The sequence below is a fragment of the Symsagittifera roscoffensis genome, chromosome 4 (genome assembly GCF_963678635.1).
Source record: "Symsagittifera roscoffensis chromosome 4, txSymRosc1.1, whole genome shotgun sequence".
In the NCBI taxonomy this organism is placed as follows: Eukaryota; Metazoa; Xenacoelomorpha; order Acoela; family Convolutidae; genus Symsagittifera; species Symsagittifera roscoffensis.
The window spans coordinates 56,819,978-56,834,746 of NC_087065.1; the positions used below are offsets into that span (position 1 = coordinate 56,819,978).

General features: G+C 36.8%; 1 protein-coding gene across 13 annotated transcripts in view; it reads right to left on the reverse strand.

Moving 5' to 3' along the window:
* Positions 1-7,318: 7,318 nt before the first annotated feature.
* The window catches only part of LOC134843942 (uncharacterized), a 59,945-nt gene continuing 52,494 nt past the window's right edge, over positions 7,319-14,769 (reverse strand). For all 13 annotated transcript variants that reach the window (XM_063860303.1, XM_063860306.1, XM_063860308.1 and 10 more), the window contains exons 11-12: positions 8,320-8,443; positions 7,319-7,726 (exon numbers count right to left, since the gene is read on the reverse strand). In XM_063860303.1, the coding sequence (XP_063716373.1) occupies positions 7,646-7,726; positions 8,320-8,443 (205 nt within the window). In that variant the 3' untranslated portion in view covers positions 7,319-7,645. The remainder of the gene's footprint in view (positions 7,727-8,319; positions 8,444-14,769) is intronic.

The following is a 14,769-nucleotide window of genomic DNA, read 5'->3' on the forward strand; positions in this document are numbered from 1 at the left end:
TTTAGATACAAAGAATTTATTGTTGAATGTAGTACCTGCAATTGAGAAAAGTGGAAACAAATCGATTATAATGGATTTTTGTGGTCTATAATGTTGGAAATATAATCAATTCCCATGTTACATTCAGACAACAAAATTGGACTAAAAATAGGATTTAAGTCCACGTTTTTTTCGCCAAAACAAAATGCATTATAATTCCTTTTGAATCCATTATAATGGATTTTATAATAAGTAGGAAATCACATTAAAATGGATTTTTTTCCACTTCATTTTTGTTTCGCGAGTCGTGCAAAATTTTGCAAGAATTTCAGGATTTATCAAGTGAGTGATGCGGAAACTTTGCAAACCCTAGCCTAATCCATTTCAAAACCTAAACTCAAATTGCAAAAAAAAATCCGTTGAGCTCGTATGTTGAGCCCGAATGGAAAAATCCGTTGAGCCCGAATGGAAAAATCCGTTGAGCCCGAATGGAAAAAAAACGATTATAATTCAGTTTCATTGTCAGTGTCCACAAAAGTGAAAAAAAAACTCGTTTATTATGGACGAAAAAAGGATTTTGTTGCCTCGAAAAAATTGTAATATCATAATCCCTTTTTAATTGATTATAAACGATTTGTTTTCACTTTCGTGGACACTGAAAAGGAAACTCAATTATAATCTATTTTATTCATGGAACTCCAATGCGGGTAGTTTTTGCATGCCAAATCCTAAATTGATTTCTATAACGCTCTTAATCTGGCTTTCGGCTTCATAATTAGGCAAAATTTAATTTCAACTCACAAATTAAAATGCATAGGCGGATCTAGATGTTTTGTTTCATGAGGGAGAGAGGCGGGGAAAATTTTGACTTCTTTCATTTTGAAGCCAATTTGAAAACTTTCCGAGCACTCCGTAAACACCCACCGTTTCTCACTACAAACAATTTTTGAAAAAAAGCTTGAAGCTCCGTAATACAGCCTGTCTTGGAAAAGTTTGACCAAAAAAGGTTTTCTGAAAAACCAGTACTGGTCCTGAAAAACCAATCTGGAAAAACCAAGATCTTTTATGAACAAGATTTTTGGCAATTTATGGAAAGTTTGGACAGAAAAATCGCGTTCTTATGAATATTAGCCCGCTGAAACTGATTATCTTAAAATTGCCCTCTGCACAAATTTGAGATAATCAGTTTCAGCGGGCTAATATTCTTAAAAACGCGAGTTTTCTGACAAAACTTTCTATAAATTGCTCAAAATCTTGGTCAAAAAAAGTTCTTTAAAACCTGAAAAGGTTCAAAATGAATACTGATATTTTCTTCACTTTAGATAAGTGATATTTGGGAGAGCTCAAAAAATCATTTTGTCTATCTACAAACAAAAGGGCAACAAAGTTTTCAAAGTTTTTTTTTGAAAACCCGCCCCCCGAGATTAGAGAAAAAGAGAAAAAGAGTGCCAAAAGCTCTAATCTTCGAGAAGGGGGCAAATTAATTCAACTCAAGCGGTTTTGAAGAAAAATTGTTATTAATTAATCCTAAAGTAATGGCGGAATATCTAATATTTTCTTTTCTCCAGTGTCGGGGGGTGGGGGCGGATTTAAAAAAAACTAAAAGTTTTAACGACTTTTTGTTTGTAGATCAACCAAATTGATTATTTGAGCTCTCCTAAATATCATTAACCTTTTTGAAGTTGATTCTAAAGTGAAGTAAATAACAGTATACATTTTTGAAACTTTAGCAGGCACTTAGCATAGTGGCAAGGCATTCACTTTGATATCATCAGTTCGTGTAATCGATCCCCTGACATGGCAATGATAGTGTGTGAGGACGAGTTTTCACTTGACAACTAGCTTCAGGGCTACCACAGTTTGAGCAATTACGGCTGCAATAGTGATACCACATGAAAGTTCTAGACGCAAAAAAAACGGCCTAGAGTGCAAGAAAAAGAGCTTGGCTCAACAAAATAGCTCAGTCTGGAGTGTGGGGAAATAAGACAAACGGACTATGCTGAGACAGGCTGAATGGCCTCTCATTGATCATCTGCGAATCGCAGAAAACACAATTGTTAGTATATTATAATTATTAATTAAGGAAAGAGATCTTGGAATCAATTTAATCTTCCTATAAAATTTTGAGAAGTCTTATAAAATCCGCCCAAAATTTTACCCAGTAGCGGAATCAGAAAGGGGCGGGAGGTTGCTTTTTGTACCAATTTGAGATCTCCAACTTTGGTTGACCGACCCTACAATTTGTCTAAAGGCGCCTTCGGTGCCAATATTTACTTATTTCGAGGGTAAAATGCGCGCCAAAAAAACGCGGCTCTCCGAAAAGTGCTTAAAACAGCTTTTTTGACCCGTTTGATAAAATTTTGACTCTGACACAGAATATTTGGCCAAAACAGGGTCTTTGTAGTGCTTGGGGAGACCTCGGAAAATCAACTTTAAAAATGTCGACAAAATGTTTGAAATTGTTTTGAAATTCCACCCTAGTCTCCCCCCGAGAGAAAATTTTAAATCCGCCCTTGCCCTACCCTATTGTTAGAAAAATCTTATTACTGCTGGATAACTGTATTTCACAATTTTCAAAAAAAAAATTCTGTTACAGTTCATCATAAAAAGATATTGTAAAAAGGTATACATTTTTTCATCAAAATTAACCTGCCATTTTATTGATGAGTGAATGCTACAGGCCAAAAAAAAAGAAACCAACTCAAATAAACTGTGTTTCGATCAAATGCAGTTTTAAGTCAGTAGTCAGTTCTTAAAAAGTTATTTAGTTTAACATGGCTCGAACAAAAAAATCAAAAATTGATGATATGTGTTTAAAGTCGAATTAACTAGTTATAAACAGCAGAAATGACCAAAAGTTCAGCTCAGTAGTAGTGAGAAACACGCGATTCGATCATCTTTTGATAAGCGTGTCGATTTAAAAGTCAAACAAATAACGAGCCTTCAGTACAACAAAATGTTTTTTAAACGAGTGACTCATGAATATCATTCTACATTTATTTAATTTGGCTGGCTTAAAAAAATCTTGCATTCACGAGCTTGTCCTAATTATTTTTAATATTTAATGACTGAGGCGCCTCATTTGGCGTTGGAACTCAATATAGAGGGATTATGGCTTATTCCTTCTTTCTACGAATTCCATAACTGAACAACCGTGAGCTCAAATATCTGTAAATAAAGTCATCGGATGCAAATTCGTTGGATACAGTTCTTTATTAATTTTACGAGTGTCCACATGTTGCTATAATTTTGGGGTTACAATAGGAAAAATTTGTTAGTCATAACAATTTCATGTTAACTTTATAATCTTTTTCGCTGCCAAAAATTGAGCACAAAAATGTACTCAAGAAAAATATGCACTCAAGAATAACAGCAACGTTCTGTATATTGAGAAGAGTTGCTTACCACAATCCATTAGTTTTATGGGGATTTTTTAATATAATTTTGCGATCTAAAGACTCCCGAAAAATAAAAGTAAATCAGTCGTCAAAATCAGTATTTATTAGCGTAAATTCTGCAGGCAAATCAGCGAAAAAATTGTAGAACTCAATGAGATCAAATTTTTTGAAATGCTCTGTAATTATTGTTCCGACTTTCGATACGAAAGTAATGGAATATTTGTGCTCGAGGTGGGTTTTTTTTTTCTTCAGACAAATTTCGACTTTTTAACTAGCCATTTTTGATGGAATTTTTAAATATCATTCAAAAGGTATTGTTGTCTTGAGCTTAAAATTGAAAAGATATTTCACCTGTGATCATTTTTTGTAAAGTTATGGGGGTTTAAAAATTGCCATTTTGGCCAATTTGGGACAATTAACGTGCGATATATTTCGCGCTATTAACGCGTAAGCGGAGATTTAATCCGTCTTGGAAATCGTTCCAAATTGTTTGAAGGAGCTTGTTTGCCATAATTGATTTGTTACAAAGAGCAAAATCTATTCTTTTGTACTTAATGTGAGTGTGGGGGGATGATTTCATTTAAAAAAAAATTTTGAAAATTTTTTTCTTTCAATTCTTTTATGTTGTTTATGTTATAACTGCTCCATAAACCTTAAAATGCAGTCGGAACAGTCAGGGCTTCGCCCTGATACGAGCAGTCTTGTTATAGTTCGTTTATTGTTCCGACTTTCGATACGAAAGTAACAGAATATTTTTGCTCGGGGTGGGTTTTTTTTCTTCAGACAAATTTCGACTTTTTAACTGGCCATTTTTGACGGAACTTTTTTTATATCATTCGAAAGGTATTGTTCTCTTGAGCTTAAATTTGAAAATTTATTTCAGCTGTGATCATTTTTCATAAAGTTAAAGGGGTTAAAGATTGCCATTTTGGCCAATTTGGGACAATTAACGCGCGATGTTTTTCGCGCTATTATTAACGCGTAAGCGAGATTTAATCCGTCTTAGAAATCGTTCCAAATTGGTTCAAGGAAGCTTATATGTCATAATTGATATGTTAATAGGAGCAAAATCTATCACTTAGTACTTTTAAAAAAATCAAATTTTAGAAAAAAAACATTCATTTTTTTTATTATATTTAATTTTTTTATGTTATTACTGCTCCATAAAACTTAAAAGCAGTCGGAACATTCAGGGCTCCGCCCTGATACGAGCAGTCTTGTCTCAGTTTGAACACCATCACAAAAAAAATCATCTGGAAAGCTTGTTTCTTGATTTTATTTCGGATTTATTTTTTCTATTTGAGAGTCAAACGATTTTAAAAAATCTTTATATAATAATAAATACAATGTGATTAGTACGAATATGAGACAAAAATTTAATTTAAAAGAAATTAAATCATTTGAAATTTGAATTATATCGTTTAAAAATGTCTTAAAACAAAGGTTTAAAAAGAAGAATATGTATTTAAACCGATTCAGAAAATATATAAATTGATCGATCTTATTGTTCCGATTTTCAAAGAAAAAGAGGAATATTTACGCCAGGGGGGTTTTAAATTCAGACCAATTTTAGTTGACTGCCTATGGGCATCGATGCTATGGTAACTTACTGAAGTTCAACCAAAACGTAACTTACTGAGTTCAACCACTGACCTCCTGAGTGGACCAAAATTGGTAGCCATACAATCTACTTTTACAGAAAAGAACTACTCTTTATACACAGTATAATATTCTCTGAATTTTGCTTAATCTATTTGCTCTTTTATCTAGATGACCTGCACTTACCTGATCCAGGCATCAACACGTGTGCACCAGGGCTTAGCATGTCTAATTTTTTTCTACTGCCAGTTTAAAAACTACACAGAACTGCCCATATCTATATCATCCATGCTCATGTTTGGTTAGTCCATAAATTATAGATTTTAGATGATCTGTGTATAAAAATTATTTCGGTGCAAATTGCTTCTAACTGCTTTACCCTACTTTGTGAATTTTGTTTGCATCACATATTTAAAATTTGTTTAATGTACTAATTTATCGAAAATCACATGCGTTCTTTTCTTGCTTCCATAAAAACAGCAGATTACAAAGAACTTTCATATTTGTGTTAATTTTAAACTATTTAAAAACTCTTCTGTTTGTTCCTCATTCTTTTTTGCACTACAGTGAAAATAATTGCAGCTGAGGATTAAATTCAAGCAAGTCGATTGGTTCAAATCAATATCTGGAGGAAAAAATAATGACTGTGTAATTGACATTTAAAAAATTAATCACAAAAGAAGTTTCATAATAAAACAAAAAAAGGAAACCAGTTTATTGAGGTTTGAGTCATAATTTGACTTTTTTGAAAAAAAAATTAAGTTTTTCGATTTGTTTTGATTTTTCTATTCCTAGGAATGCAGAAAAAATCTTACATTTACTTGTTTCACTTCACTGCTAGAAAAAAAAATGTGTTTAGAAAATTAATAACTTTGATTAACCCGTACCGAGAAAATTCTTTATTTCTGACCTGAAATACTTTGTTTCTAATCTAAATTCTGATCAGAAATTCTATCTGAAATGTTTAAATAAAGCATGGATATTCTTTAAGTTCTTTATTTCTCGTATTAATTCTGATCAGAAATAAGCTAAATATAGGCTATTTCGAGCTAGAAAAAGAAACCTTCTGGTGGGGCTCGAAACCCTTCTGATTTCTAGACATTTGCTGTATCCACCATACTACAGGCCTTAATGCATATTACTACATTTATCAGTATAAAATTTGTTATGACATGTGTAAGTTTGCATTGTATTGCTACTGTTATTTTGTATACTCGAAGCATGTTTATCTCGTTGCGGCTGAGCAGTGAATTGATTTCTGGTTATTCCAGAAACTGTTTATTTCTAAACTAGAAAAGAAATATATCACTTCTGCACGGAAAATACGAAAAACTAGGCTAGATAATCTACATAAAATTTCTATCTAGAAACACAGCGTCCGTTGGGTATGGGAATAGATTGATAAAATAGCATTCAATTTTCTGGTTGCTGGCTCCAAAAAAATTTATCTTCGAAAAGGCGAAGGTCTTTTTGCCTTGAGTAACAGCAAAGTAATACATCACCAGATTACCTCGGCTTTTTTTTCAGGAGAACAACTTAGTTTCATAAAAACACACGTTCAGAAAAAACCTTTAAACCAACTTTTCGAAATGCGATTGTCATGTATCAAATGTTTTAATCTTTTACTCAAAAACTATTGAAAATTATTTACAAAAAGAAATAGAAAACAAAATTTTAATATTATATACTATTATATGGAGCTGCTTGCAGAATTGAACTAGTTAATTTTGTAAAACAACAAAAACTTTTGACACTTTCTGACAAGAAATATTTGATTCAAATTTTCCGTAGCAGGGAAACAAATTGTTGTGTAAATTGTTTGCTCATGAAGTCACTAGCATCTAAGTTATATTTTTGGTGTTCTTCCATATTGATTTTGTTTTGTGGATAAATTTTGTTCCAACGTGATTATTTGTTCTCATCTTGAAAACAAACTTATTCAGATCTTCATTATTTGACATTGCGGGCTGGAAAATTCTCAAGACAAAAATTGAAGAAAAATTAGTTTCTAAAAACAAACATAATTTTTTGAGCGGTAATCGGAACATTCATTCACCTAAATATGAGCAGTCTTGAAGCATTTTGAGTTTCGCAAAACGTGGTCACGAGCTTCTAGTTTAAAGTCTAATTATCCTTTTTTTTAGTAATTGTCGTGTTACCCCTTGGAATATGATTGCAATTATACAAGATGCAGCATTTAATGATGTGAGACTTCTCCCTGTATCCGCTTTGGGTCTCAGATTTTTATGGAAACCATTAAATCGTTTTAACACAGCACAACATTGATCTTGGTCTGGACAAATAAAGGCCTTGCCTTCATCCTTGTTCAGTTTATTGAAAAGTAAAAGTTGGTTAATTCGAATGAAAAGAAAATAAAAAATACAACACGGTCATTGTAGTTTTCACTTTTTGTGTACATAAAAGCTGCAAAAAACATTCTGAAAAATTTTAAACCAGATTCGTTAGAGATAAAAAATTATAACTTCGAATCGAAAAACATCTTTACAAGGCCCGTTTACAGGTTCAACTTCATTATTTTAAATAGTTCTCTATAAATTCAGTTGTTTTTGATTAAGCTTGATAGTCTGAACTATCGTAGTTTTTTTAGATCGCTCCCTTTTTGCTGTTGGTTCAATTGATCCCTAGTAGATTGACAATAAATCTATTTCTCAAGCGTGGCTCATATTCTTTTCGGCCTTCTGCACAGTCTGAATCAGTCTTTTTTGTTCCTGGAGAGCTTCTTGGTTCACCTATATTAAAAGAGAAGGATAATTTTAACTGTTTGCCTCGCCCAAGTTGAGAAAATCTTCAAAAGAGGCTCGCATAGTGGGTCCAAAAAACACAAGAAAGAATCAATTTCGCTGCAGTTAAGCTTGAAAAAAAATCAGGCCAAAACGAAGTTTAAGTGCACTTTTTGGTTTTTAAATTCGTATAAATTGTCGCCAAAAGCGCCTTTAAAATGGTTTAAGGGATGGTTGGCTACATGAGTGTGATTAAAAAGTACCAAAAGGGCTATACAAGTGGTGAGAAGGTTGGATGGTTCAGAAGTTGGCAAGCGCAGGATTTCTAGCTCTCCAAAACCCAGCAACGACCCCTTTCTTTCGAAAACTTTGGAAAAAGTACAGTTTTGAGCACTTTTTGAAAAACTACAACCAATAAATTGCATTAAAACTTGTATGAACATAGCTCATGCGCTTTAAGAACAATTTAGGGTGATCCAAAAAAATTAACAGACAGATGTAGGATTTTAGGACAAAATTAATCACAATAGGCAAAAAACAACCAGATTGCATGGCAAAATTGATTAATTTTCGTTGAGAGTTCGATCAATTTCTAACTGCACCTGTGCGACGATGAAATCTGGAATAGACGGCTCAGTGCCCAGCGTCTGGTCCTCAATGTCGCGACACTTCCAGGCGAACTTGGCTGAGTTCTTTACTGGTAGACCTTGGTCTGCCAACATCAGCCTGAAACAGTGCTTATTTTATAGGTATAGGCAATGCTAATTTTATGGTGGTATGAAACAATGCTAAATAATAATAAGGATAGCCGGTTACTGTGCAAGTACAACAGAATGTTCAGACCATAGTCTTTAAAAATCTAGGATATTATTTTTTCAAATTAGTGTAGCTTTTCTGCGTGGTGTGATAAAAGAATCTGACATCAAACTAATTTTTAGACATAATCGACAGTCATAGTAATATAGGCAAACCGGACAACAGTTTTCGACGAAGCGTAACTAAAAAAAAACAAAAAAAATCGATTTTTTTTTTCATTTTTTTGCAGAAATTTTTGACTAGCCTTTTTGAATTTTTTATTACCAAAATGGCATGACAAATCTCCAAAAACTAAATTTACTCGAGTAAAATTAAAATTGAGCAAAATTAAGCTATTGTAAACGACCTAAATTAAGCATAAATAAGCCTGTTCGCTGACTTTCGCCAATCGAAGCAAGAGGAAAAATCAAGAATTTTAAACAGGTTTTTTTTCGACTTGAAAAAAATTTTGGGATTTTTTTATGTGGTTTGAATCACGATTAAAAAGGCTTTAATATGATATCTGACTTAATCCAGTCCAATAATTATTTGTGATAGCGGATTTTGCGTGGAAAATAAAAAGAAAAAACTAAAACACACCCGAATATAAAATTCCTTCCCACTTTCAATGGTCGGAACAATTAGGACAAAAAACTTGGTTCTTATATTTGGTTTTCAGTTATTGATTTGGAGTGGGTGGTAATAAATAACAAGTGCCACCACCTCTCATATCAGAAACTAGAAGAGCGAATCCGAGCATAATCTAGTCCACACCCGTACTGAAATTTTTGTTGTGTTTCACGGCTGATCATCCATTTAGCAGGGGAGAGAATATTCTCAGGACTGTTCCCCCATTATGCAGGGCTGTTCACAAGTGAGCATGCGTATTTTTCTACAGACGTGGTCGTACCTGGATCTTACATGATCAGACCTGAGTGAAACATGTTCATGCCTGTCGCAGACATGATAACGACTGACTGAAAACTTGACAAATTCATATTTTTTTATACATTACTTCGTATCTTGACTAATTGGTCTTTGTTGTTAAAAATTCACTTTATCAGATTTTGTTTGAAATGAGCTTATCCAAATTTACCTCCTCGAGTCAAATATCTTCAAATGAAGAAAATTATGTCGCATCTACATTCCAAAAAGGAGGACGTCAGGTTAGTTTCAGGGGGTCAACGGGAGGGATAGTCAAAAAACTAAGAATCCCCAGTTTGAACTATAAAGCATTGAATTGAAGCAATTCGTCACAAAATTTTTTGGCCAATAATCCTTCAATTTTCGCGAACCAGTAGCCGCAATAATTGCGAACAAATTGTGCCAGTCGATCATATTTGGAAGTTTGACCTTGAGAAAAACAAGAACGCTTAATTTTGGAGTGAAATTTGATTTTTCAAAAATTCGAATGGAGCCTGTCATGCACGATTCTCTCGCGATAACTGAAAACCGAAAAAGAGAAATCAGAACGATCGAGTAACAACCGCGGGAAAGTTGCCAGATAAAGCAGTAGGAAATTGCCATTCGCAATTTCCGTCACAATAAAACTAGAGTAGAGCTGTCCTATCTGAAACAGAAGGAAGCGTATTCCCGAGAATTGGACTATTGTTGCTCGACTGGATTATCATTCAAACTGGACTAGAGTGAACCTTCGATGGAAAGGTGGACAGCTTGAGTGTCCCAATGGTTCACGAGAAACTATACTCTAGAGTTCAAACTTGTTCCTGTTATTGAAACTAACAAACATTAAACTCATTTAGTTACATTATTTAATTCTCGAGTTGTTTACTAACTTAATTACTCCCAGTTCTTGAGCGTGCTACGATGTGAGTACCCAATTTAAATTTCTAGAGTGTGTTTTATGATTGTTATGTTGAGGTAAGGCGTGTTTTAGGTTGATCCATCTGAAATGGAACAAAGTTCCACTGTCTAATAAAAAGTAACTTAACGGATTGTTCCGACCCGGTTTTTAACGGCGTTAATGTATTTTGGGTATCTAGAGACCTAAGTATGGGGACGTTCTTATTTCTAGAGTGGGGGGATATTTTGGTAGTAGCCTTTAAGCTGTAACGGGTCGTAGTCTCATGTCACAAGCGAACCGAATTGACTCCGACTGATTTGAGGTAGAAAAACACAAGAGATAGTGTCCCTGACTCTTGAGCCAATGGTTATAGGGCCTATTTTTCTTGAGTCTCATGTGTGACTACAGTAGACGAATGTTACATAGTGTTTTTATGGCGCTCCTGGGTGTTTACGACATCAAGACTACGGAGTCGAACCCACTTGAGACAGCTTCGGGCTGCATGCCCATTCTAGAGTACCGGTGGTACGGTTCGGCACGAACGTGCAAACCTTCCGGTTGTACCGTGATAGCTTTTTAAGAAAACTCGAGAAAACTTCCTGGTACGCTCTCCGAACGAGGCTTAGCTAACCGAGTAAAAGGGGGCAACTAGGGGGACAAAAACACGAGCAAAAAGACAAAAAGCAAAACAAAAACCAGAAAAGAATAGAAAAAGGAACAAAAACCATAAATTAAAAAAAGACAGTGACTTTGACACCAGATTAGTTGGATCAAACCTTTATATTAATTAAATAGTATACCCATACTGTTTTACAAGTTCGATCGTTTCGATCAACCTAGCAATTTAACCCAGTAACCTCAATAAAGTGCCCGAGTGTGGGGCGTTGTCAAGGGTTTTCAGATAGCTTGGAACTTAGCTGGACAACAAGGAGACTTGACTGGAAGAGGTGACCAGCCGAGTGGGAAAGTGGTTCAGGAGCACTTGAGCTGAACCAATAGGAGACTTGACTGGAAGAGGTGACCAGCCGAGTGGGAAAGTGGTTCGGGAACACTTGAGCTGAACCAATAGGAGACTTGACTGGAAGAGGTGACCAGCCGAGTGGGAAAGTGGTTCAGGAGAACTTGAGCTGAACCAATAGGAGACTGGACTGGAAGAGGTGACCAGTCGAGTGGGAAATTAGCCAAGAAGGATTTGGCAGTTCTCGAGTTCTCAAGTTGGGCAGAACGGGTATCGTTAAAATCCACATTACATTATAGGAGATAAGTGTAAAATTGGATAAGCGAAAACCCCCGGTTTTGAGGAACGTTTTTACTTGAGCAGGCCTGGAGACAGTTCTACGGTTTTCTCTTGAGAGGTTTAGCACCCGGCGCTTAAGGTAATTTTAGGCTTAAGAAGGGGGGCTAAAAAGGGGGGAGGTTAGAAGGGGGGCTGGTTAATTTAGAGGTTGGTGGTTATAATTTGTAAAAAGGGGGGACACATTAGGGTAACTAATGGCTCGGCATCGTCGACTTAGTTACATTAGATATTTACACGCGTTGGTCATAGGAAGCGGATATCCAAAATTAAAATCAGGTTAAGGTAGGTACCCTGGTCGGATCGGTAGGGGGGAACGGACATAGACAGTTTTTGTGATACCCCATAAGATTGCTAGCAGGGGGGAGGAAAACGCGTGGCAATTAAGTACCAGACATTTTTTCGATAGAAGGTAGACATTTGTTACCTTTGAATTTTTTACGTTCATCTCTTTGTTTTTATTATTTTTCTTGCTTAGATTTTTGTTGCATTTTGGTAAGGATTTGTGTTTGGTTTTTATACGAACAGGTGATCACAAGATACCTGCGCACAGGTTTTGGTTTCAAGTTGCTTGGAACATTGAAAAAGAGGTAACTAAAAAAGGGGGGTCAGCAATTGGCCACTAAGAGAGGGTTTTTGGGGAAATTTTTACTAGAGCTTGAGTGGTGGTTTAAGGTACAGTGAATCAAGAAGTCCCTACAACGAAGAAGAAGGAGGTCCCACCGCTCAAACACTTGTTAACTGTCTTGGGACAGTGCCAAAGAAGTCTTGGGACAGTACCAGAGAGGTCTTGGGACAGTGCCAAAGAAGTCTTGGGACAGTGCAGTCTGGGGACAGTCTTGGGACAGTGCAGTCCTGGGATAGTCTTGGACCAGAGCAGTCTTGGTACAGTCTTGGGACAGTACAGCCTTGAGACAGTACAGTCTTGGGACGGCACAGTCTTGGGACAGTGGTCTTGGGACAGTGGTCTTGGGACAGTGGTCCTGGGACAGTGGTCTTGGAACAGTGGTCTTGGGACAGTGGTCTTGGGACAGTGGTCCTGGGACAGTGGTCTTGGGACAGTGGTCTTGGGACAGTAGCCTTGGGACAGTAGTCTTGGGACAGTAGCCTTGGGACACTGGTCTTGGGATAGTAGCCTTGGGACACTAGTCTTGGGACAGTAGTCTTGGGACACTAGCCTTGGGACAGTAGCATTGGGACAGTAGTCTTGGGACAGTAGTCTTGGGACAGTAGTCTTGGGACAGTAGCCTTAGGACAGTAGTCTTGGGACAGTAGTCTTGGGACACTAGCCTGGGGACACTAGTCTTGGGACAGTAGTCTTGGGACACTAGTCTTGGGACAGTAGTCTTGGGACAGTCTTGGGACAGTGGTCCTGGGATAGTACTCTCGGGACAGGGGTCTTGGGACACTGACAAAAAGTACTGGGACAGTACCGAACATTCTTGGGACAGTAGAAAGAAGCCTGGGACGGTACAAAGAAGAGTAGGGACGGTAACTGGAAGTCTTGGGACGGTATAAAAATTGGAGTAAAATTACAATAAGTATTTTAAGTCAGAATTAAAACAGAACAAGACTAGTCGGAACCCAGTACGGTTGTGACCACAAATGAAGAAAGTTTCTCGAAAGGTTTTGAAAGAGAACTGGGAACATCGTTTTTATCACGTTGTATATTTCCTTTTAATAATTTTTCCACAAAAGATATTATCCTTAGAATAGAATTGTGTATATAGTAATATTGTAAATAGGAGCAATTGCAAATAGAAATAATGAGACGGAGTAGGGTACCGGTGCTCAAAAAAAGGTCAACTGGATCAAACACGAAATATAACCCGTCGCTGCGCGGAACGACATCAATGGGCCAAAAGAAGACAAAAGATAACTTTTCAGTTAGTATGGTCAGCACGAGGAGTAGTACTGAGAACAAGACGAGAGAAAATGCTTAAGACAAACAGGCGGAGCCCACAATTGAAATCGATCTAGAGACACCAGACCAGAGCGTAGATGAAGTGGAGAAGAAGACAACGGAATCCACACCGATGCCCCATATGGAAGATCAAAATCCAAAAACCGTGGAGTTTTCGCCGATAGACGCGTTGGAAGACACAACAGGCAATACCCGAGAAACGGTGAAAGACGACTCCCAAGTAAAGAAGACATCTTTTACAGAAAAGTTGGCGATGATGGTCGGAATGAAATTGAGGGACAACACGGCCGAAGAATCAAAAACTGAAAGAGCACGAACATTTGGGACAGTGAGCACAAAGGCGACAGAAGCCAACCTAAAGGAAGAACAAGCCAGAACGGAAGCGACAGCCGAAAACAAGACAACGGCTGATCATGAAACAGCTACTCTTGAGCTTGGCGACCTGATGACAAAACTAAATCAGATCGACAAAAAACTAAAGTACAGTGAGGAAGATAGAGACTTAATAAGGAAAGAGTTGAAATACAACAAACACGAGTATCTGGATAGTTATTTTAACCTGGCTAAGGCGACAGACGAGAGACTCCAGCAGATGTCGGACAAGGTAGATGCCACCAATGAAGAACGAGATAAGAACATCAAAAAAGATATGCAACAGTTGAAAAACCGATATTATGATGTCAACAGCCAATTAGGTAGCCTGGAAAAGAGAATGGACACAATGAACAGGAATCAGGCCAAAAGTTCATGTGCAATACAGGCGAAATTGGATTCAATCTTGAGAAATTCTACCTCACAAGAAAGACCGGCAGCGGATCGCACGCAAGGTACCAGAGTTGACTTTGTGGAACCACAAAGGAACAAACGGCAATCGACACCGTTGCCTTTAAACCGGGATGCGGTAAGCATAGCACCAACGGCTGCTAAAACAATCATGAAAAATGGAACATCAAACACAATGAGTGGTCCGGGGGACTCAACAGCTAACAGCAACGCAGGTCCGGATGCGATGACGTGGGCAAGCACTTGGGAGATGATGAACAGGACTCTAGAGGCCTTCGCCACGAGGAACACTGACTCGAGCGATAGGAGAGACGGAAAATCAAGAAAAACTTTCAAGAAGCCAAAAGAATTCAAAGACGACTCCGATGGATGCATTGACACTTGGGTGGAAGTGATGAGATTACACCTAGAGCAAGATAATTTAAATGATGAAAGACAAGCATGCACAGTCA